A 23,079-nucleotide genomic window follows, 5' to 3' on the forward strand; every position below is an offset into this window, starting at 1 on the left:
TTTTTTTTTGCAGACACGGTATTTAAAGAGAACTACTTATATATTCATATGTGTGTATATTTACATATGATGTCTTGAAGTTCAGGGCATCTGTAGAAGTTGTATTTTGTAAAGGGCTTCATAATACAATGGGAGTATTCTCAGGTTATCTCTACTCTTTACTAAGTTAAATGATTTCACTGACATGAGAATATGAGTCAATAATGGCAGATTATGAACTGGTTTGTATTCATTGCAGCAGCAGCTATGGAGCAAATAGATGAAAGCCAAATACCAGAAAAGGGTACCCTTGAAATATAACATGAGTTTCATTTATGAAGTAAGATTGTAAAAGACCTTTAAGAAATCTCTATTTAAGAGACAGGGTTGTTTGGTGGAAAGAGCAAGGACTTTTGAGAGGAAATTGAGTAAAGTTGGGTGATCTTCTGATGAGCCTCAGTTTCTTCCTCAGATGTGTACTTAAAAATAATGGCTTGGATAGTGACGCAAAGAATTACGTTTGTATTATATGTAATAGTAAAATGCCTTCATCATTATTATTATTTTTATAAGTCTGTGTTTTGTGTCAGTCAACAAATATTTATTGAGCATCTATTTTTCGAAAGTCTCTGTTAAAGAGTGCTTCAGAGAATCAATACTTAGGGCAGGGTTGAATGAATACTGAGGCTACAAAGAAAGCAGCAGTCCTTGGCCTCAGTGTATACATAATCTAGTCTGAGGAAATAACCTAAACACATAGGGTGATATTTAACAGAACAAAGCCATGGTTCACTGCTAGGAATGGTAAAGATGAATACAGTAGGTAAAATGCGGTAGGTACTATAGTGGTAAGACTGGATGTGGTGTTAAACGTGTTCCCAAGGTAGGAACCTAGCAGGTGGAGTGCTCTCTACGAAACACTGTGAAATGTTGTGTTAGGTGTAATCGTGTATTAGAGTACCTTCTGAATGTCAAGCATTAAGCTAGGTACTTTGTATTCATTCATTCATTTAACAAATACTGAGTGCCTTCTGTATGCCCAGGTACTATTCTAGGCAGAGTATTGTCTCAAATACTTTCACTAACCTTGAACATTTGGTATTATTATTTCTTGTTTGGAGCAAACTGGCACTCAGAGATACTTAGTAACTTCTCCGAGTTCATATCATACAGTTTGGAAGGGGTGGGACCAGGGAAAATGATAGTGGCTTATGATTGTTATGTCTTTTTAAGTTTCTGATTTTCAAAATAGTAATTCCTAGAATATTTCTGAGAGACTACATTTCCAGATAAATGTATTTTCTCTTATATGTTGGTTTACTAAGATGAACAGTAGGTAACAGGTATAAGACAAAATAATGGGAAGAAATCTCTCTCTTCACTTTCCCTCTTTTTCCATTGAGTGTTCACGGTTTTCTTTTTCAAACCAAGAATTGGGAAAAGTCCAGTTACGGAGTTATGCTGAAAAGAACACCTTGGTCTAGCTCATGGCCTTGAAATGATCACAAACTGTTAACAAAATATTCAGATTAGGTTTGGGAGTTACTGGGCTTATTTATTAAAAAACTTTCATTTGTTCTTTGTAGGAGGAGACCTGATTAAGACAAGAGGTTAGTTATCAAAAAATATAAATCAACCAGTCAATGAATAGAATGGGACATAAATTTATAAATGACCTGAGAAGATGATGGAATTTACTCAAAACCAGGATTATAAAAGGAAAGAAGAAAATTAAAATGAGGGATAGAGATAACGGGGGCAGGGGGAATGTACAGTACTAGATTCAAAATTAAAAAATGAAAACAGAGACTATGACTAAGAATATATTCATCAGCAGTGCTATAATTACCGATGTTATACTCTTTAACCAGAAGAGTATGCCCATGTTTACAAAATGAAGTGAAGAGTCTCTTTTGATTCGTTGGGTGGTTCTGTGTTGCAATGGGAGTTATATAATATTTGTTATATGAGTTACGGTCCATCAAGAGAGCTTTAGTCTGATTTAGAAGGATGCCATTACCTGCATTTATTAAGGGTAATGGACTGTTTTTCCTTAATTGAAGCTCTTTTTATCTATTAAAGTTTTTTGATCACCTACTATGTGCCAGGTCCTTTTAAGATTGGACCACAGTTTTATGTTATGCGTAATTTTATGGAATTAAACTAGTTCATTTACTAGATCATTTTGAGTATGATCGTTCAGGCTTCAAAATCAGTTGATTATTTTTCATCATCTGTTACCCTGATTGAATTCTGAAATAGGAATTGAAATTCCTCAGTGGTCAATCTGGTCTGGTTGTTAAATGATCTAACTAATTCACCCTATTGGTTTGTGGTCTTATTTGGTAGGTTTGAGGCCTAGCTGTGTAATCTATTGATAAGGAAGTTAACTACAAATGGTTATCAAAATAAGCCTATAGACATAACATCTATGAGAGATATAAAATCTGGTCAAATCTAATTTATTACCTGCAAAAGAGAAATCAACTGTAAGTCTTTTAATTTTAGCTGTATGTACTATAAAAGTATGAAGCAGAATAAGAAAAAAGACAATGCTACTTTTAGCATTTAAAAAAATTAAGTAAAGTAAGAAAAAAGAACAAGGTACTACTTTTAGTTTTTCTTTTTTAATTTAAGTTCATACTTGTTTTGCCTCAGCATTGAAATATCTGTGTCAGACAGGTTCTTGTTCTTTCATGCCCTTTGAATCCCTCTGATGGTGTAAAATTTCTATTATTCTACTAGTGTAGTATGTTGATGATGTGATAGCACTTTTCAGGCTGTTTCTGCCTCAAATTGAGTTATCTTTATAGTCTGTACATTGAAAATTGAACTTCAAATAAAAGTATTTGATGACAATATACTAAATATGCCATCGGCCTGTTAATGTCAGTTTGTGTTTTCATTTTCTATACATTTTTTTTTTCTCAAAAGGTATTTTTCATTTTCTGTTCCTCCTTTAGAGGAAGTATGTAGGTTAGGCCACAGACTCTCAAATAATTCATCCTTCATACAGTAACAAACGGAAGGGCAGGAAGTTGAGATTTGGTGACTACTCCTTTGCATATAATCTCCATGGTAGAAAAGGTAGAAAATCAGATAAACCCTTGCTACGTTTAAATAGGGTCGTTCTCACTAAAATATTACCACTAGATACAGGGGGGAGTGTTTCTGAGAAAATATCAATAAGAAGGAATAACTGATTCCATTATTTAAAGGAAGCATAGATTTTTTGCCACTTAAGCTTCTACTATGTAAGTATAGATAAGGACAGAAGACCTAGATTCTCAAGGGTTTGTTCTTGATGGTACTAAGATTTCACTTCTCACATTGAAATGATCTAGAGTTTTGCCTACCTAAAATCTATGAACTTGGGCCCTCGGGGCAAAATTTCACATCTCTCCACAACAGATCTCAATTCTAGTATGTGTGCGATTCAGAGTTCTTATCAGGCAGGGTGAGTAGACTATCAAACCTGGTATCTGTCATGCTTGATTTGAAAGAAAAATTTTTCTTTGTAGCACTGTGTGTTTGTTGAGAGATGCTTCAAGTGTGAGTTTAGATTTTTCTCTCATCCTATTGAATAAGCCTGTTAAAGAGGTTTGAATTTAACTTCTTTTGATGTGTTCTCCACTGACGCTTAAGTAAGGAGGGTTTCTTGGAGTAGTAATGTTATGCTTCTGCCAAAGAAGTAAATAAATACTTAGCAGCTTCGTTGGTAGATAGAACTTTCACTGGAGTATATGAGGTAGATAGACAAATGAAGATTTTTTTCCTGATTTCCCCTCTCTCCAGTCCTTGCCCTGCTGTTACTAGTCTTGCGTTTCCCCTATCTCTTTTATTCGTTTGATACATTTTATTGGTACCTACTTTAAATATTCACAAGGTATAAAGAAATGAATAAATCGAGGTCTCGTCTTCAAATATAGATGATCATGATACATTGTAATATGTATTATAATCTGGGTCGTGATTTTGTCTTTCCAGCCCCTCTTCTTGCATTTTATGTACACATATTCCAGTACTCCTACAGAGAAAGACTCTTACTGTAGTCATTCTAGTCCCCTTTGGGGAGGATCCATAGCTTTCATCTCTTTTTTCCTGCTGGCTTCTTGCTGTAATCTCCCACTGTGCTTGCTGTTCGTCTCTGTACCAGCTTTCTTGAAAGCAAGTTCTGGAACCACAGTTGGTATGTGAGGAAGCTTTCATGCCTCCTCAGCAAAAGTGTCACAGTAAGGTTGCCAGTGGCCTAGTCTTGGGTTGTTATTCAGAGATTATGTCCTTACTTTTTAAAAATGTTTTTTAAAGAACATTTAAAAAATGTTCTTTACAAGAGCTTGGCAAAACTAATAGTTACTGACTTTACATCAATTTCCCAAATTCATTTTGAAATTTTACTTGTCCATGAAATCCCAGAGTCTTACCATTGTTCTTACAAACTCCTTGACCCTCTCATCCCCCTTACCCCTGCTCTTTCCTACCTCCATGTCTGAACTCCTGAGGAATCAAATAGGGCTTTGTGGTGCAAAGGTATTGATTGCACAGTTATCATTCCTCTTCCCTGATATGCTTTGCACTGGTATACCTATGTTTGAAGGGAATGCGAACACTGAACAAGCTACTTGTTTCTTTTCTTCAAAATAACTAGTATCATGGACTGAGTGTCCACTGTGTGCAAAGCACTCTGACATGAATAATTAAAAAAAATTAAATCTCTGTGAAGAAGATATTCCTAGTCCATTTTTCAAATGAAGGAGCAAAAGCTCAGTAGAGGGTAGGTACCTTGCCCAAGACTGTACAGAGCCTGTGCTTTTCACCATTACATTACATTAAATTCTGTGTTGGGCAAGGTTTTTTGTCCGGATGATCTTATTTTTCTCATACGTAAAATGAGAATAAGAATACCTGTCAGTCTCAAGAGGTAGTTAAGAAGGCCAAATAAACTGGTATTAGTGAGATCCTTTAAGTGACAAAGCATGGAAGAAACCCTCTGTTCCAGTATGTCTGTATCTCTTTACTGTGTTAGGCTTATGGCCTTTGTTTGATTTACTCCTACATATGCTTGTATTTGTGGGTATGTGAGTCCTACCCTTACAGGCTGTGTACCTGTCTGGTGTCATGAAGGTACAAAGGAGGCCATCAGAGAGCAATCAGAAAACCGTAGACAGACCTTAGAAGGTAAGGGCCTTATCTTTCTCAGGATCACTTTCTCCAGCCTGGACTTAAAGGACTACAGGTCTTGAGGTTACTCTTGAGAATTAGACAGATCTCAACATTTGGATGCAGGCTGGGAGCTAGGCCAGAAGGTAGCATCCCTGTAATTGAATCTAACCTGAAGATTAATAAATTCTACCCTATAAAACACTACCACTTTTATATTATTTCCTGAATTTGTTATCCATAGCTCAGCATTTTCCCAAATGGGGGTTCCACGGAACTCGATGTACCGTGATAAGAATCACAAGGCTAAGTGACTGTGGGAAACTTCAGCTTAGACAGCACTTCACAAATTGCTGCACTACTGCTGATGTATGCTGTACATCTCTCAAAGATCCTGAGGGTGTTAAATCTCTTTTACCACAAAACTTTTTATTATGGGACATGAATAAATGGTCTCCTAAAAGCTAATTTTTGAGGAGCAGACTTTGGGAAATGTTGCCCTAGCTTTTTATCTAGTTTAAATGCCTAAGCCTGGCCTAGCATGTATAGTCAGACCAGAGCCTTCGGGTCCAGCTCTCTCCCTACATGGCACATCTTTCTCCATTACTTCAAATGTATTGTTCTTATAAGAAAGCTAGCAGTCTTTTCTGAAGCCAAGTAAATATGAAGGATTATTAACAATAAAATATCCACTTTTATGTAGTAAAGTTGACAGCTTGTGATGTAGATTTGAAAACATGTCCTACTATAATAGATGCTATTGAAATAAAATGAAAGGAAAGGAAAAAAGCCACTACATAATGTTTTTAAGGCCCCTGGGCAGCTCTTAAGAACTCAGATAATTGTTAAACCATAAAAGTTAACATTTTATTGATTGCTTACTATGTGATAGGCACTGTGCTAAGGTATTACCTACCTGGCTTATCTCATCTAATCCGCCTCATTGCTCAATGAAGAAAGGTTCTGTTATTCTCCACACTTTACAGATAAAGAAATTGAGACTTCAAGAGGTTAATTGGGCTGAAGTCACAGAGTAGGTAATTGTCAAACTTTGCAAAGTGAAATGAGGAGGGGGAAAGGAAGGAAGTGGTTTAAGAAAGGGTGAAGGGTGGAAAGAGGAACTTGTGAGTATGGCAAGTTTTGAGGATGATCCATGAAGTATTTGATTTGCATCTATTTACTGAAGAATGACATTTAGGACTTTATAGAGTATATCACAGTGTGCCAGCTACAGCATTTGGTTAGTGACAGATGAGTGTTCTACAAAGTAAACTGAAAGCCAGCTTCGGTTGATGGTATTAAAGTGGCCATCATAGCAACAAGGCATTGGTTTCCCACAGTGTAGCTTGGCTTTTCCTGTTGCTATATTACTCTCTTCCATAGTAGTTGTTTGGTTCTTGATCACTGTTTTAGAATTGGCATTCTTGACTGTTAACCAGAGACGTATTTCCTTAACCATAATTGGTTTAGTCCATTGACACCAGACACTGTTACATCAGTTTTTCATCTGAATGACAGAATTTTAATACGGTTCTTGGATGCTGCTTTTGAGATGAATGTCGGTACCCATTTTACAACCACTCATGGCTGTACTATCTCTATCCCTTATTTTTGAAAAATATGTGTATTAACTATAAAGCTATAATTTGCAATTTTTGAAAAAAAACTAAAATTAAAACTGTTTAACTGGTCTTAGTGAATGTTAACTAGCTGGTCTTTTAAATATAATATTTGGGAACAATGGTTGGAGTAGGACTGGTCAGGCCACAGTTAGTACCCTTTCTTAGTAATCTTTATTTCTCACCTTCTCTGCAGATCCAGACTTTTGGTTTGTAGGCAAGGCCCACTCTTTTACGTTATGTTTGAGCATCCTAGATTGGGCTGCTTTATCTTTCAGGGGACTGTCATCTCTTCATCACGCTCCAGGCAGACTTTTTATCTTGAATGTACTGTAGGAGCTCAACACCGGGGGAGTCTGTGCCCCTCACTCAGCCACCGTTTTATCCACTTGTGGCAGATATGAACAAAGGGATTGTGTAAAGGGAGAATTATGAAGGACACATAAACTCTGTTTATCTCTAGTCAAAATAAGGTACAGTAGATTCTTGACAGTTGTAAGGGAAATATCAAAAGACCATCACCAATTAGCTTGAAATAAAATCTGTAGCACGTAATTTCTTCCTTCAGATACTAACGTATAACTGAAAAATGTAAATGATCTCTCTAGACCTTGCTTTACTTTATGTGATGAGCAATTTTTGTACTGTCTGGAGCACTTATTGAAACAAATTCACACATCTTTTCTACTTATTTCCTTTTGAAGCATTTGGTAGTTTTGTTCACACAAATGTGTCTGAGTCATCATTGCATTTGACATTTCAATCTTTAATTTATCCGAAACTCTATTTTGTGGCTGGGACCGATCACTTTCATAAACATTTCTATGTTCCCCTCAACACTAGAATCAACTAGCAGTTAATTTTGTTTTTTTTTTTTTCATTTCTTAACAAGAAACAAAGTTTTCTAACTTTATTTACAGTGGCCATAGCGCTAAGACTAAGCACTCGGACAAAGAGCATACCTGGACCTTGGTCGGTAGCAGCGACTCGTTCTTGCCTCTTAGCTTTATGGTGTGTATGATTCAGAATCATGTCTCCACAAAATAACAAATTACTAAATGTCACTGGAACTTCAGGTTTCATTCAGGAATGGTAGAAACTCTTAAATAGTCTGGAAATGCCAAGGATCTGCTGTATGTTTCTTATGTGCTGTAGAGAAGTGAACCTTGCCCTTCCTTTTCTTATTGATCTGTGAAGCTGATACATTTGCATATACAGTTAAATACTTAGTAGTTAAATTACCCAGGAGCTTTGAGGAAGTTGATTTCTCTTAGTGACTTCTAGGCTATAGCTTCAGTTGTTGGCTTCAATAACAAACATAGGAAGACATGCATTTCATAACATAAATTACTTTAAATAAACCTGAAACAATTTTAAAACATTTATTACTTTTTTTCTTTTAAGAAAATATTTAAACATTCAACAGTTACAAAGACATGTAGAGAGAGAAAGTTCCCTTTCATGTCTGTCTTTCAGCAAACCATCGTTCCCTTCCTGGAGGCAGCCAGTGTTACCAGTTTCTGACAAATCCTTGTAGACATAGACTATGCGCATATAGGCAATACGCATATTTATGTATAACCCCTTTTGTTTTATATAAATGGTAGCATGTAGTATCTATATCTTGCATAAAATTAGTATATCAGTGGAGCTCTTTCTACATCAGAATGTAAAGAACTTTCTCATCTTTTTAGTATATATAACTACATATATGCCATTTTATAGCTGTGCCACAGTTGGCCTTTATTAATGGCTATTTGTTTTTTTTCCAATATTTGGTATATTGAGTGACTTTTTACATTTTTCCTTTTCTATATATGTGCATATATCTGTAGCTGAGTTGGTAGATACGTTACTGAAAATCTCCACAAAGATTGTTTCAATTGTAATGTGGCCATCAATGTATGAGAGGGCCTGCTTCCCCATATTCTCATAATGTAGGATTTTTTTTTTTTTAGGCAAGGCAACCCTTGGTTGACTTCGCAGATTGCAAAGACCTTGTCAGTTTATCATCCCTTATTTTTTTTTATTTTTTACACCTATAGCACTTGGTCTTCCTAGGTGGTCTCTTATCCAAGTACTAACCAGGCCCGACCCTGCTTAGCTTCTGAGATCAGACGGGATCGGGCTTGTTCAGGGTAGCATGGCCATAGACATAATGTAGGATTTTTGAATGTAAGGTATTAACTAATTTCATCACCACCTAGTATTTCTAGATTACTAGTGGTATATGGTAGGTTGGAACTTTCAGAGATTTATCTATATGATTGAGGAAGTTCATCCATTACATACAATATCCCAAGAGAGAGTCAAGTTGTATAGCTTTGTTTCGAAGACTGTGAGTGGTGTAGGAGATACAGGAGGTAATTCTGAGGACAGCGTTGTATGTCATTTAGTCTGTCCTCCAGCCCTTTTGTTGTAGGCTTAGGGCAAGAAGATTGTTATTAAAATTAATAAAAGCTAAAGTGAATTGTTTCACAAAACAAGGACATTTTTATATGTGCCACCATTAATGGTCTCCACCTTCGATAAAGTCATCTTGTGAGACATCCACCATGGGCAGTGGTAGGAGCACACTGGACATCAGTACCCTTGATTTTAGCGATCATGAGCCATGGCATGTATGTTAGTGGGAGTCAGAAGCTGCTTTGGTGTATTTGCTGGACATCTGAACCCCAAAGCTGTTCCTTTTTGACATCAGCAGTGGCTGGAGGCCATTAGGACTTAGAAAAGATTAGGAAGAAAATGATGGATCTTGTGTGATAGCACAGAGGACCCATATGGTGCACTTTTAAGGTACTTTCTTAGGAAATTTCAGCACCTTTAACGAGATTTGGGATGGAATTTCTGCAGAATGAAAAATACTGATTGTGACTTGTATTGTGAATGACTATTGCCTACCTGTTTTTTTCTGCCCAATGAAATAAAAGTTACACATGGGATTATGGAAAAGGGCCATGTAATAATTAAAGAACACATAAAACAAAGCAAAGGCCTTTTAAATACTAAAAAGAAAAATTGTTTAACTCTTAGAAACATGATTTGTTGGAGTGAAAGAACTTGGTATGTTTGTATGCATACACTTGTGGAGGATGAAAACAAGGGAGGAAGACTTAAGGTGTCATAGAAACAACTTCTGTTAAAATATTGGTTGCTGGCTATTCTACCTGATTAAGAGATGGTGGGAAAAAACCCAAATCTGTCCTAGCTATTTAGACTATTTGTGATAGTGAAAGTAGCAAGTAGCTTCAAAATCAGATAATGAGAAAGACAACATAGTGGATATTTTTATGCTACAATATATTACACAAAATGTTCGCAAACCTTAGAATAAAACCGTGGATGGAAACAATTTTTATACATTTTGGATATGTGCTTATAGGCAGAGTACCTGTGTAAAATTACCAATGTTTTATATAGCAAACACATATTCTAAGTATTTCCTAAAATGTGATGAACATTTACTGAAGGTTTTATACAGTATTGGATTTTAGATTTCTTCTACTTTCCGTTCCTCTTCATAGTCATTGGATTTTGCTGTTGTGACTTTTATACATTTTTGATTTTTAAGAAAAGATCGAAAATCTTTTTCTCTTGTATAAGTGTCTTAATGATATTTTGTCAAATAAGCATATATTTGATGGTATTTTATTAAAAAGGGTTCAAGTTTTACTGATAAATAAATCAAGAACTTTGGCCCTAGTAAATTGGTTTCTGGATTTGTCATGTTCCAAGTAGTAACACAGGTAAAAGTAGATTTTGCCAGATTATCAGAAGTGACCAATTTCTACAAAGGTCAGATAATGGTTGAGAAAAATAGTTTGGGCTGGAATCAGACTGACCTGGGTTCAGATTCTGGCTGTGCCACCAACTGTAATTTTGGCTGATTTACCAAACCTTTCTGCAACACTCTTTTCAATGTAGACTAGAGAGATAATAGAACCCAGCTTTTTTATTGGAATGAAATAAATGAAATAATGGACGTAAGTTGTCTGCTGCTTTGAATCTTTTTCTGGAAGAAGGTGAAGTCTAATTAATAAATTTAAAAGTATGTGTATTATGTCTGACACGGACTGCCTGATTGACAAATGCTATTATAGAGTAGAGAAAGAACTGTACAACTTTTCTTTTTAAAAGATCACTCAACTTTTATCCAGTTTATCCAAAGTCGGGGGCGGGTAATTATTCTGTCACCCTACTGTTTATCAGGAAGAAGTTGCCACTCCTCCCTCCATCACTTAACAGGGAAGTCAATTTTGTTGATCTTTATCTATTTAGAGAGGTAGGAGTCAGAGAGAATTTAAGTGCAAGTTTTAATTCACTTAATAGTCTTACTATTTTTTAGATAAATTCTTCCTCAGACCATCACATCCTAGTTTCTGTTTTGAGGATTAAGTCTTAATGATAGTGAAATGTGATGCTTCTTTGAATTCAGAATGTATAAACTTTGACATGATCAGAAATAGACTTAATAATATAAGTTTAATAGTTGACATTTTCTAATTAAAAGGGAAAAAAGGAAGAAAGAGTATTGAAGCATCTAGTAAACTCCAACAAAATATAGCTAGAATTCAAAGAAACAGATGTTTTCTATTGACTTTTTAAATGAATGTATGTTATATATCTAAGGAGACTGTACTTAAAAATATTTTTATTATAGAAATTTTCAAGCATATACAAAACTAAGATGTATAATAAACCACCATGGACCCTTCACACATGTTGACAAATACCAGTATGTTGCCAGTCTTATTTTACCACTTCAAATTATAGCAAATTCCTCACATTACATCATTTTATCTCAGTTTCAGTTTGTATCCCTGAAATGAAAGAACTCTCCTTTTAAAAATACACACTGTCATCATCCCTCTAAAAAAAAGCAGCAGTGTTTCTCTAATACCATCAAATAATCAGTTGTCCTACATGCTTCCCCTTCTATCAAATAGTGATCTTTTTTTTTTAATAGTTTAAATCAGGATCCAAACAAGATCTATGAATTGTGATATTGTGATTTGTAATATGTCTCTTAAATCTCTTTTAATCTGAATTTCAAGTTTCCGCTTCCACATATGTTTTTTATTCCTTGCCGTTAGTGTGTGTGTGTGTGTGTGCGTGCGTGTGTGCGTGCGTGCGTGTATGTTTAAAAAAAAAAATCAAAATTTTATTCTGAACAGCAGTGATTTTCAGACTTTTTGGTCTCAAATCTCCTTTACACTCTTAAAAATTGAAAACCTCAAAGAGCTATTACTCGTATAGGTTATATCTTATCAATATTTACTATATTAGAAATTAAAATAATTTATTTAAAAATAACTATAGTAAACCCATTACACTAGTAGACATAAGCATAATTTTTACGAAACAGTTTTCAAAATAAAAAAGTGGCATTTTATAGTTTTGCAACTCTAATTTTTGGCTTAATAGAAGATAGCTGGATTCTCATACTGCTTCTGCATTCAATCTGTTGCAATATGTTGTTTTGGTTGAAGTATATGAGGAAGACCTGCTTCACACAAATACAGGGTTGGAAAAGAGGGGTATTTTAAGTCTTTTCAATTAATGGTGGACATTCTTCTTTGATACTACACTAAAACTTGGTAAGTGGTTGTTCCTTACAGAGTTGTTGCAATGTGCAGTTTGAAACCCTATGAATCAGTTTTTCATACTCTGTTACTTTAAAATTTATTGGTCTATCTTGCACTTTGAGTGGATCCTTTACCCATGCATAATTTTGTAACATCAAGTATTGGTCATTTGAAAAATAGTACATTGCTAAGTTGTACAGATCTTCTAAATGTTCACATTTTTATTATGAAATATTTTAAAAATTGTGTTAATGAAAATTTCACCCATCTCTTTAGAAAAGTTTTTAGCTATTAGGAAGTTGTCAACTCCTGGTGGTGGATACAAGTTTTCCACAATTCTTATTTTCTCATGAATGCTGAAATTGTATCATTAGCAACAAATGCTGTCAATGTTTTCATTGATGTGACGGGCCCGCTTCATTTATTTTTGACAAAATATTTGCAAAATACGCAACCCTGAATAAAGATAGTTTGTTAAATAAAAATGTCTTCCCATGAAAAAAGCAGCTTATTCAGCTTGTGTCTCTAACAGTTCATGAGTGCTATTACTCATGACAACCATGGTACTTTGGCATGCCCAGGCACTCATGCATACTTCCTATTTCAGCACACTTTTAAAAAGATATATTTTCAGATATCCAGACAATGTAATATATTATTTTACTTCATCAAGGATAGACTTTACTGAAGCTGATTGTTCACTGTGAGGGCATGATGGTAAAGAAAACAAGGCTACGACGGCAGTTGGGTGCCACCGTGCCAGTGATTTTACCCACTATTGCTTTTGCACCATGAGTGCAAAATGTCAACATGGTGAAGAGGGCAACGAATGTATTTTTATGAAAGTAATTTTGATTTCTTGGACCTTTTGAAAGGGTCCTGGGATCCCCAAGGTCCGTGGACCATACTTTGAGAAATGTTACTAGAGAGTTTCTGACAGTCTGAATTTTGCTTCTTAGGTCCTTAAGGTATGCTTTAACATGTTCTTTTGTTTCTGGTATTTCCTGTAAATAGACATAATCAGTTTAGGTTTGATATAGATTTTTCCTGGCAAGACTCATTCATAGATGGTGTTGGGTTTGTATTCTTAGCAGCCCTCGATGGTTGTTGCCTAGAGCCATTAATTTATTAAGGGTTGCCGATGATCTTTTCAGTTCTGTCATTCCTTTATTTGTTTGCAGGAATTCTTTCTAAAGGGAAACTTCCTCTTACCTACGGATTTGGTTACCCTGAGATACAGTTTGCATGGATCTTGTGATATAAGCAGGGTAAATCTCGGTTTATTTTTCCAAATAATAAGTTGGTTACCATGTATCCTCAAAAGGTGACTAATAAAGTATTCTTGGTTTGTTATTTGTTTTGAATATTATTATGTACTCATGAATTTAAACTTAGTTGACGCGTTTCAGTTCACTGCTACTAGAATCCGTACATTTGGCCTGCAAGAATCTCTTCAGTTGGCTCTCAAGTTCTTTTGATATAACCTCTGTTGTCCTTGATAGTTTTATTGCTTTTTGTTTGAGAAAATTCAGGCTTATCTTGTACGTTTCCTGGCACTCAATAGAAATTGTCTCCTTCTTTGGGAAGACCTCACAGATATGGTATTTAGAGACCACAGTTTGAGCACCAGGCTGCTCATTCCTATTGATTGGCGGTGGTTTTTAGACTTCTTCAGTGGACGAAGCTAGAAAATAGGCATATTTTTAAAAGATGAAATATATCACTAATTCATATTAATACTTTCATTCAGATTTAGTACTCAGCTGATCTTTCATTGCTTGTCAGTGACACCAGCATAATAACATTTGTTTTATCCCATACTACACAGACAACAATCTCAAAATAATAATATTGACACTATCACTAATAACATGATTATGGAAAAGTTTGTTTTGCAACTTTTTAAAAAATGAAAAGTATTGTTACAGTTTAGCTAGCTGAATTGGTTACTTTAATTGCCTTATTCTTGGTGTTTGCTGTACATTTTGAGACTGTTTCCTGTTTTCCAGAACATCACATTAGCAGGTATTTCAACTGAATTAAGTAAATCAATTTATTGACAGAAGCAATTACATTGTGCTTTCGTTGTATTGACACAATGAACTTAATTTACTAATTTAGTGCAGATGACAGTCAATAATGGTTTTTTATTATCTACATGGTTCCTTTTTTGTTTATTAACATTTTTATTAATTTTATTTTTTATGCCTACTCTTTTTTTCAGTGTCCTTAGACTTAGAAACTTTATTGATTTTTTTTTTCTTCTGTAATATACCATGGATTTCATTAGGAAAAAAGGTAATTATTTTTGAAGCAGTTATCTTTAGATCTGTGGATATGGGATATTATGATTAAGAAAATGATGTAAGTAAGGGAAACTGAGGTAAATTACTAAAATAAAAACTCATTTCTATGTGGAATATTAGTCTTCTGCCTTCTTTCCCCTTCCAGGTTAAAAAATAAATCATGACTGAATCTGCTTCTGGCACAAGTGGTCAAGAGTTTGATGTATTCAGCGTTATGGACTGGAAAGATGGAGTAGGTACATTGCCAGGAAGTGACTTAAAGGTAAACCATCTTTATTACATACATTTATATGTGCATGTGCACATAAATATTATATTTATTTATTATAAAATAAGTATAAATACAAGGGTAAGATAGGAATTTAAAGCATTAAGCATAATGTTGTAGGTTTTATATGATACTTAGACCTCTACAATAAACTCTCAAGACAATTTGAAATGCTGATGGATTGGCAGGAGTCATTGTCACTTGGAAAGGGGACTAAGGAATATTTTGTCAGCATGGGCTCATTTTGCAAAAAGTGAGTTATAGCTTCAAGGAGGATCATCTTAGTTTTGACTCTATCATGATAACCAATATATGTGACAATGATAGGCTTGGAAGATCTAACTTCAGATATTTTGTAGTAATGGGCTTTGTAACTTTAAGTAAATAACTATACTCCCTATCCCCTAGTTTTCTCATTTAAAAACTGGACCATGTTAAAATACTGAATAAGCAGGATTATTCACCTTTCTTAAATTATTCATACTGTAAATATGGATTTTTATATAATCACTTATTCAAAAGCTAGTTCTTCTTGTAAACCAGACTGCTTTTGTACAGATGAGAACTCTTCAGAGAGTGATCCTTCTGACGACTCCTTTTCTAAGAGCTTATCCTGCCCCTAAACCCACTCGAGGACCACATCTGCTGCCTTATGAAACATGATTATGCAAGTACCCATGTGGGAAGCCAGCCAGCCTCACTTCTCATTTCAAATTTGCTTTTGCTCTGATCCTATCTCTGAGACCTTGAAACTGTCTGTGGCCTTTTAGACTTTGTGTTTGTACTTGGTCACTCAGGTGTTTGAACTTCCGACCTCCCTAACAGACTGTCATTTGCCTTTCTTTTCTAATGCTTGGTGTTCTGGTCTGTCTTGAGTAGAAATTCTAGCCCCCTAGTACTGGCTTCTTGGAATACAGTCACTTATAGTGCTTTCTTGACAGGTATTTCAACCAAGCCTGCCTTAGTTCATCTTGAGTGGTAAGATTTGGACAGTCTGTTTTTGGAAAAATACTTAGATTTTAGTTGGGTTAGATTTAATTAAGTACAATGTGCCAACATATCTATCTGAGTTTAGCTTAAAAATATTACAGTGAGGTTTAGTGAGCTCTAGAAAGGATATTTGGTTTTACTTTTAGTCTATAACCTTGAACAAGTCAGTACGTCTCTTTGGACCAATTTTCTCTTCAGTAGAATAAGGAATTAAATGAATGTTAAGGATTTTATCTGTTCTAACATTGTCCAAATGTTAATCTGGATTAGATATGTTGGAAATAGAGTACTAGAATTTTTGAGAAAGATGGAACTGTTTCTCTGCTAACGTAGCCATATACTAGCTACAAGAGCTTTGTCAAGTTATTTCAAATTCCCTAAGTTTCAGAATCTTTATCTGCAAAATGGAGATTTCGAATCTACGTCATAAGGTAGTTATTTGGATTTAATACAAATAATATATGTAAAACACTAAATTATATTCTTTCTGGCTTTATGATATGTACACTGCCTTCCCCCGACCCCCACTCTTTTTTTTATTGCCGCATTCCCTTATTTTTTCAGTACTTTTTTTTTATCCCTTTTCTTCTCAGTGGCTTTTTGCAGGGGAGGGGCATCAGGTAGATGATAAATTTGTAAGTTTTGTTTAAATAGATTTTGATAATAGAGTGAAGTTTTTGTCCCTAAGAAATGTAGATTGCCTGAAGGTTTTCTAAGCAACGAGTTTTAGGGAATACCCTATTACTTGTATGAAAGTAATTAGGTAATTGAGTCACTTAGTGCTATTATAATCTGGGTTACTTGATTTGACTTTTAGGCTCATCTAATTACCTGGGCAATTGCAATGTATCCAGTTGACTTCAGGTACAGCGGAAAGTTTGATACCCCACTTAAAAATAACTTAAAAAATTATGTTCTACCTTACAACCCTTTCTATCCAAGGAGATTCAGAGACTAGCCAATTGATTATATTGTTTAGGATTTCTAATTCACTTGCTCTTTCTATTAGAAGTTGAGCTGCTTAAGAGATCTGCTTGAGAAATGAATTTTTTTTAATTAAGATATTAGAAAGAACTTTGAATCAGCCATGAAATTTACTCTATATCATGCTTTGTCTATTTTATACTATCAAAACTTACATTGTTTAATGCAGTGGTCCCAAACCTTTTTGACACTTGGGACCAGTGCTCCTTTGAGAATCTAATGCCTGATGATCTGAGGTGGAGCTGAGGCAGTGATGCTAATGCTGGGGAGTGGCTGCAAATACAGATGAAATTTCTCTTGGTCACCGGTGGCTCACCTCCTACTGTGTGGCTAGGTTCCTAACAGGCCATGGACCCAACAGGGCCTGTGGCTCGGGGGTTGGGGACCCCTGGTTTAATGGATATAGGCATGTGCATTTTCTAATAAACAGTGTGCGCTAGCCTAAGACAATCAGCTGTCATTAATTAAGCTAATACAATCAGCTAATATACAAGTCTATTTCTTATCTTGAGTTTGGTCACAAAAGTTTTTTTGTGGGCTGGCCCCTACTTTTTTCTGGTTGCACCTAATTTCAGTCCTCAGTGCCACTCTCTTTCCTTTCCAGCCCAAACCACTAGTAGAAGACTTTACATCTTGTTCCTTTTTTACTGTTCCCTATTGCAGAAATCCCCGTTCTCCTTCCCACACTGGGCTAACCAGCCCTAATATAAAACGGTATAAAAGCTCCTTGTTTGAGTGCAGTAGCAGAAAGAATAGAGAACTTACTCTGATGAACATTTTACCTGCATCTTTTTATTTAGTCCTTCTACTTAACTTTTGGGGGTATGTAGTTTCTACCACCTTTGTCAGTTTACAGATGGGGAAACAGAGACCTAGAGTGGTTAACTCATTTGCTCAAGGTCAGTTAGTTATTGGCAGAACTGGGTCTTAAAACCAGGCTTTTTCTGATATTAAAATTTACTCTTTTACCACTGCTTCGCTACAGCCTAAAAAGGGAAAATGTTTTCCTATCAAAAAAGACGTGAGAACAATGTTACAGCATTTTAGAGGAGGTATTATTTTAGCTGGAGGGATCAGGAAGGCTTTGGAAAGCACATGTCATGTGAGGTTCGGGTGCCTGAAAATAGGTAAGCGTCTCCATGAAGACTTTTGGGAGGCAGGGATGGGAGGAGGGAAAGAGAAAGGCTTCCAGGAGGAAGTACATAAGAAAGTACAGTGTTAGGGGAGAGCATCAAGTGTCCACTGATCTTGAAAGTGTTGTAGTCATTAATAAAACATAGCTTTGGCAACTTTACCATTGCCTAATTTGTTCTTTTAAAATGTAAATTAGTAGATTAATATCTTAGGGCCAGCTATAGAACAAGCAAGCAGGAAAGGTGTATGGTACAGCTTCCTGTCCCTAAGGCAGTTTCTCTACCTGAACTTCTAATGATGTCTGAAATTTATCTGCAGAGAATTATTCCTGTGGGTCATAAGGATTTGGTCTCTCAGAGTCCCTGAGTAAAATGTAAATACACTCCTGAGAGAGATAGCATCTTATCTAGTAAGAATAGTTGCTACTTTACCAGAGAGAAAAAGCCTTTAGCAGCAATGCTGAAACCTGACTGGAAATTCACTGCACTTTTATTGCATGATTTTCCTTGTCTTGATTAATGGTCAAAACAGTTCAGTTACCAAATATCTTTGCCCTTAAAACAGATTGGTAAGTAGAAATCAAATTTCAGCATTTTAAGTAATAAAACAAAAATAGTAACCTCAGCAGTATCTTTTAATGATCTGTTATTAAAGACAGGCATAAATAAGGAAAAGATCCTTTGCCTTTACAACCAAAAACAAAGAATTGAGTCAATTAAAAGTAATTCAAGCCAAGCCAAGCCAAACAAACAAAACCTTTGCTACCCTTCATATATTTTTGAGGTAATTGTGTTCAGATTGTTCTAAATGTATTCAGTTATAGAAAATATTATAATGTCAGCTGATTTGAATTGCTTAATAAATTCCTTTGTAAAGTTTATAATTTTGATATTCTTGGTTGTAGAATGAATGGAGTCACTTGATGAATTTTCAAACCGAATTTTGGATGTCTGTGTTGAACTAATGACTTCAAAGAAAAGAAATAAAAGTGTGATTATGTCACGTTTTCATGGTTCCAAAACCATTCACAAAACCATTACCAATTTCAGAACCTGGGTATTTTATCGGGGAAAATGTTAGGAAATGTTAGTATTTCTGCAGTTCCATCTGTGGGACACCAGTAATGTTAGCATCACCTAATAACATGTATTTTCCAATATTTTCTACAACAATAATAATATTGTGGAAGACATGGTTAATCCAAATTGAGAAACCAGAAAATCGATCCCTTTGTCTTTTTGCATGTGATAGATACTTTGGTGTATGTGCTGAGGAAGCAAGCCCTGTAATAGGTACTTTGAAAACACTTTGAGGTTAATTTTTGAGATAAAGTAACTTTGGTTAAAGTAGATGTTCTTTAATTTTCATGGTTATAGGATACCTTTGAGAATATGATGAACTCTATGAGCCGTAGACCCTGAAATAAATATATGTATTTACCATACCATAATTTCGCATGTGTTTTATGAGATTCATTGACCCCTAAAATTCATTCCTGGCTTATAGCAGTTAACTGTGACCCTAAGTGCCATTGTGTTTTTACTTTGTACTTAGAACTGTAGTTCAGTTACTGGTAATAAATATTAGGAGAAGGAAAAGATAATTGGGCTTAAATGTTGTATTATGGGAATATTGCCTTTTAAACTCTGAAAGTATTTGAGCCTAAAGCGTTCAAGTATCAGATCTAAGTTTCCATTAGAAGATTCCACTTAGTGGTATTTACTCTCTCAATGTCAGAATTGCAGGGTGGTTTGTAGTTTAGCAGCAATTTGGAAACTTAAGCTCTAGGAGACTTCCTGTGTAATGTAAATGATGCTATTTTTCACATTTTGTAATTGTCAAATAAGTATAAATTAACATCAGTATTTAATAAAAGTATAATTACTTACCCTGAATTGACTTATAAAGTTCATGCCTATTGTTTTTTAAAAATTTTCATTCAGAATTTATTTTTGTCATGTTCTTTAATATCATTAATTAATAATCATTATGGCTTGTTTTTTCTGCTCTTGCCCAGTAGATGGTACTGTCAGCTTTATTTTGAAATATTCTGTTTTCAGAGTTAATCATTTTTAAATTAATTTTTTTCCCAAAAGTAAAGTTATTGTTAGGTCTTTTCCTTCCAGTTAACACTTTGCCATCTCCCAGACTGACATCTTTAGGTTAACACACTAAGCATAGTTACCTGGGACTTCTGTCTGGAATATGTAGTAGAGAGAAAACATTTTGCTTTCCTTAACTATTTCAATTTGTTCAGTCTAGAAGACGATCGTAGACTATGTGCAAAAAATTACTTAAGGTGCTGTTTTCACCTAGTGGGAAGAATAATTATTAGTATTTTTTGCTTAAGAATTTTTTGACTTGTCCAAATTTAGGTTGGTAAAATAAATACATCTATTAGCATGTTGACCAGATCAGTTTTTCAGAGTCAAATAGAATACCTTATTTCAATACTATATATATCCATGCTCTGTGAAAGATCTTAAAGGTTTAAGTAAAAAGTTTTATTATCTTTTTGAAATTTGAGCCTTCTAACTCTTTGTCACCTGTTAAAATGAGTGAATCTCTAATGTCATTCTGTTTTATGGAAAAACGGAAGGAATACAAAAAACTTTGAACTTCATGAATATGACAGTAAACCTAGCTACTTCATAGAGGATGAGGCCCCTGCCCATAGGGAGTGGTTAAGCCTTCAGCCATACAAACTATACAACTAAGCTGTTACAGAAACGTATTTTGTTTGAAGCTTGCAATGAACTGAGAGGAAATTTTCAATATTTGGAGTCAAAATGTCCATGAAATCAAAATGCCCTTACATTTTGGTGATAAAATTGGCCTGGAACTAGTACTAGACTTGTTTAGATTTCATTGATATCACCAGTTGTTTTGGATGGCTAATGGTGAATGTAATGGAAAATTCTAAAGAGCAGTGAAAGAAAGAAGTGTTGAGCTGGGGGTCATGTGACCCATGCTTCCATCTTCCTCGTTCATGTCTTGGAATATAACGATGTGGATGCGCTGGTTATAATTTATGGACTGGAGATATACCTTCTCTCTAAACTAGATAAACTTGAGTGAGACAGGTTGCTTCCTAGGAAAACAGTAATTCTCTTTTTACTAATTTTGATGATCAAATAAGCTATACTATAAGAAAAATTTTAGCAAAAAAATGATGTTTGAAATTACAGACTATGTGAGCTGTCAACTCTACTGGATAGTGCCGGATTGGTTGTTTATATTCTTAAAAAGTACCTTGCTGCTTTCTTCTGTCCTCTCCCTCAAATTTTAAAATTAGTAAAATGCAAAGGGCTTAATATGGGTAGAAGGCTCATCTAGACATAATCGTTTAGATTAACTTTTAAAACATAATTAATTTTCTTAAAGATTATATGTATCGGCCATTAAATGATTACTGCTCTGAACACTTTTGTTAATTTTGCCTCTTTCTACTGTATTGTTGCTAGTTTCGGGTAAATGAATTTGGAGCTCTGGAAGTTATAACAGATGAAAGTGAGATGGAAAATGTTAAAAAAGCAACAGCTACCACAACTTGGATGGTACCAACTGCTCAAGAAGGTAAGAATGGGTCATCTGCATTGTCATTTCTTTCTTTTGAAAGTTTTAAAATAAGAGTGTCTAAGGTTTTATAATAGGCCAGATCTTTGAAAATCCTGGATGCTCTTCATTCACTTATTTTTAGGTAAAATTCTATAACGAAACTGATATGGAACCAGCTTTTATATTTTAAAATAACCATTAACTGTCTTCTTTCCTAATGCCAGATCTGTAATAGCACCAGGTTAATTGGAAATTATCAAGTAAATCCATGTAATAGCCTATCCAGGTGATTTAGCCAAAAGCCTGCCACTTTTTTCTCATCTACTCCGATGGTTGTAACTAACACCTATATGCTGATGACTCCTAAATCTATATCTCCAGCCCCGACCTCTCCCCCGAGCTCCAGGCCCGTATTTCCACCTGCCTACTGGACATCTCCACCTGGATGTCCCACAGGTACCTCAACTCCACATGTCTGAAATGCAATTCATTTTCTATTTCTTTCTCCCCTACCCCCAAACCTGCTTTTTCTTCTGTAACACATATCTCAGTTGACGGTAGCACCATCTATCTACCCAGTGGACAAGCAAGAAATCTAGGAGTCATCCTAATTTTGCTCTCCCAAGCCCCATAGCCTGTTACTTAATTCTCTTGGGTTTTATTTCCTAAATATGTCTCAGATCTGGTCTTTTCTACCTATTATTGCTGCCACTGCCTTAATTCAGGCTCTATCAGCTCTCACCTGACTATTGCAGACATCTAAACGCATCATTCTGCTTCTGATTTCACTCAGTTTATTCTGTACACTGAATTTAGAGGAACTGATGTAGGTTGTTTATCTGACACTTCACCAATTTATTTTTATCTCTTTAGCAAAACATACAAAGATCTGGGTGACCCGCACCCATCTACTTGCTTTTTCTCTTTCCTCTCTGTACAGTTCTTTGTACGTTGTGTTCTGGCAGTGCCAACAACACTGAAGTACATGTAATTCTCCCAACACATCATGTGGCTTCATGCTTCCTTGCCTTTGCTCATGCTGTTTCTTCTGGCTGGGATGCTGTTTCTCTCTTTGTCCAGTTGGTAAATTCCTCTTTGGCTTTCAAAACCCTGTTGAGGCTTTATATCAGAAAATCTTTCCCTGAGCTCACCCCAGGCAAATGAATCACTTATTCTTCTGTACTACTCCTGGAACTTGTTCATGCTTCAATTACTGCATGTGTCACATTTTATTATAAATATTGGTTTTCTTGCCTGTCTTCTAGACTGTGAGCTCTCTTGGGCAAGGTCTATACTGTTATTTTCAGATCTAGCTTAAATTGGTGCCTAATAAATGTTTGCTGAATGAACGATTAGCCCGATGATTCAGGCAAACGGGAATGTGAGTTCCTAAACCAATTGGATAATTATGATTCAGTAGATCTACTACAGTAAAAGTAAAACAGAGATGTTGATTTAGCCAATTAAGTCAAACAATTATTCATCAAAAGGTGATA

General features: G+C 35.2%; 1 protein-coding gene and 1 pseudogene across 14 annotated transcripts in view; one reads left to right on the top strand and one right to left on the bottom strand.

Annotated features, from left to right (window-relative positions):
• The window catches only part of L3MBTL3 (L3MBTL histone methyl-lysine binding protein 3), a 101,408-nt gene that overhangs the window by 6,530 nt on the left and 71,799 nt on the right, over nucleotides 1-23,079 (top strand). For 8 of the 14 annotated variants that reach the window (XM_039849902.1, XM_039849896.1, XM_039849891.1 and 5 more), the window contains 3 exons: nucleotides 14,795-14,911; nucleotides 21,490-21,601; nucleotides 21,965-22,039. In XM_039849902.1, the coding sequence (XP_039705836.1) occupies nucleotides 14,810-14,911; nucleotides 21,490-21,601; nucleotides 21,965-22,039 (289 nt within the window). In that variant the 5' untranslated portion in view covers nucleotides 14,795-14,809. Of the gene's footprint in view, nucleotides 1-13,524; nucleotides 13,612-14,794; nucleotides 14,912-21,489; nucleotides 21,602-21,964; nucleotides 22,040-23,079 lie in introns of all 14 variants that reach the window. The other 6 variants (XM_039849892.1, XM_039849900.1, XM_039849898.1 and 3 more) reach the window with 2 other exon arrangements.
• Nucleotides 8,795-8,913, bottom strand: LOC120592342 (uncharacterized; annotated as a pseudogene).

Source organism: Pteropus medius, unplaced genomic scaffold, assembly GCF_902729225.1.
Source record: "Pteropus medius unplaced genomic scaffold, Ma_sr-lr_union100, whole genome shotgun sequence".
NCBI lineage: Eukaryota > Metazoa > Chordata > Mammalia > Chiroptera > Pteropodidae > Pteropus > Pteropus medius.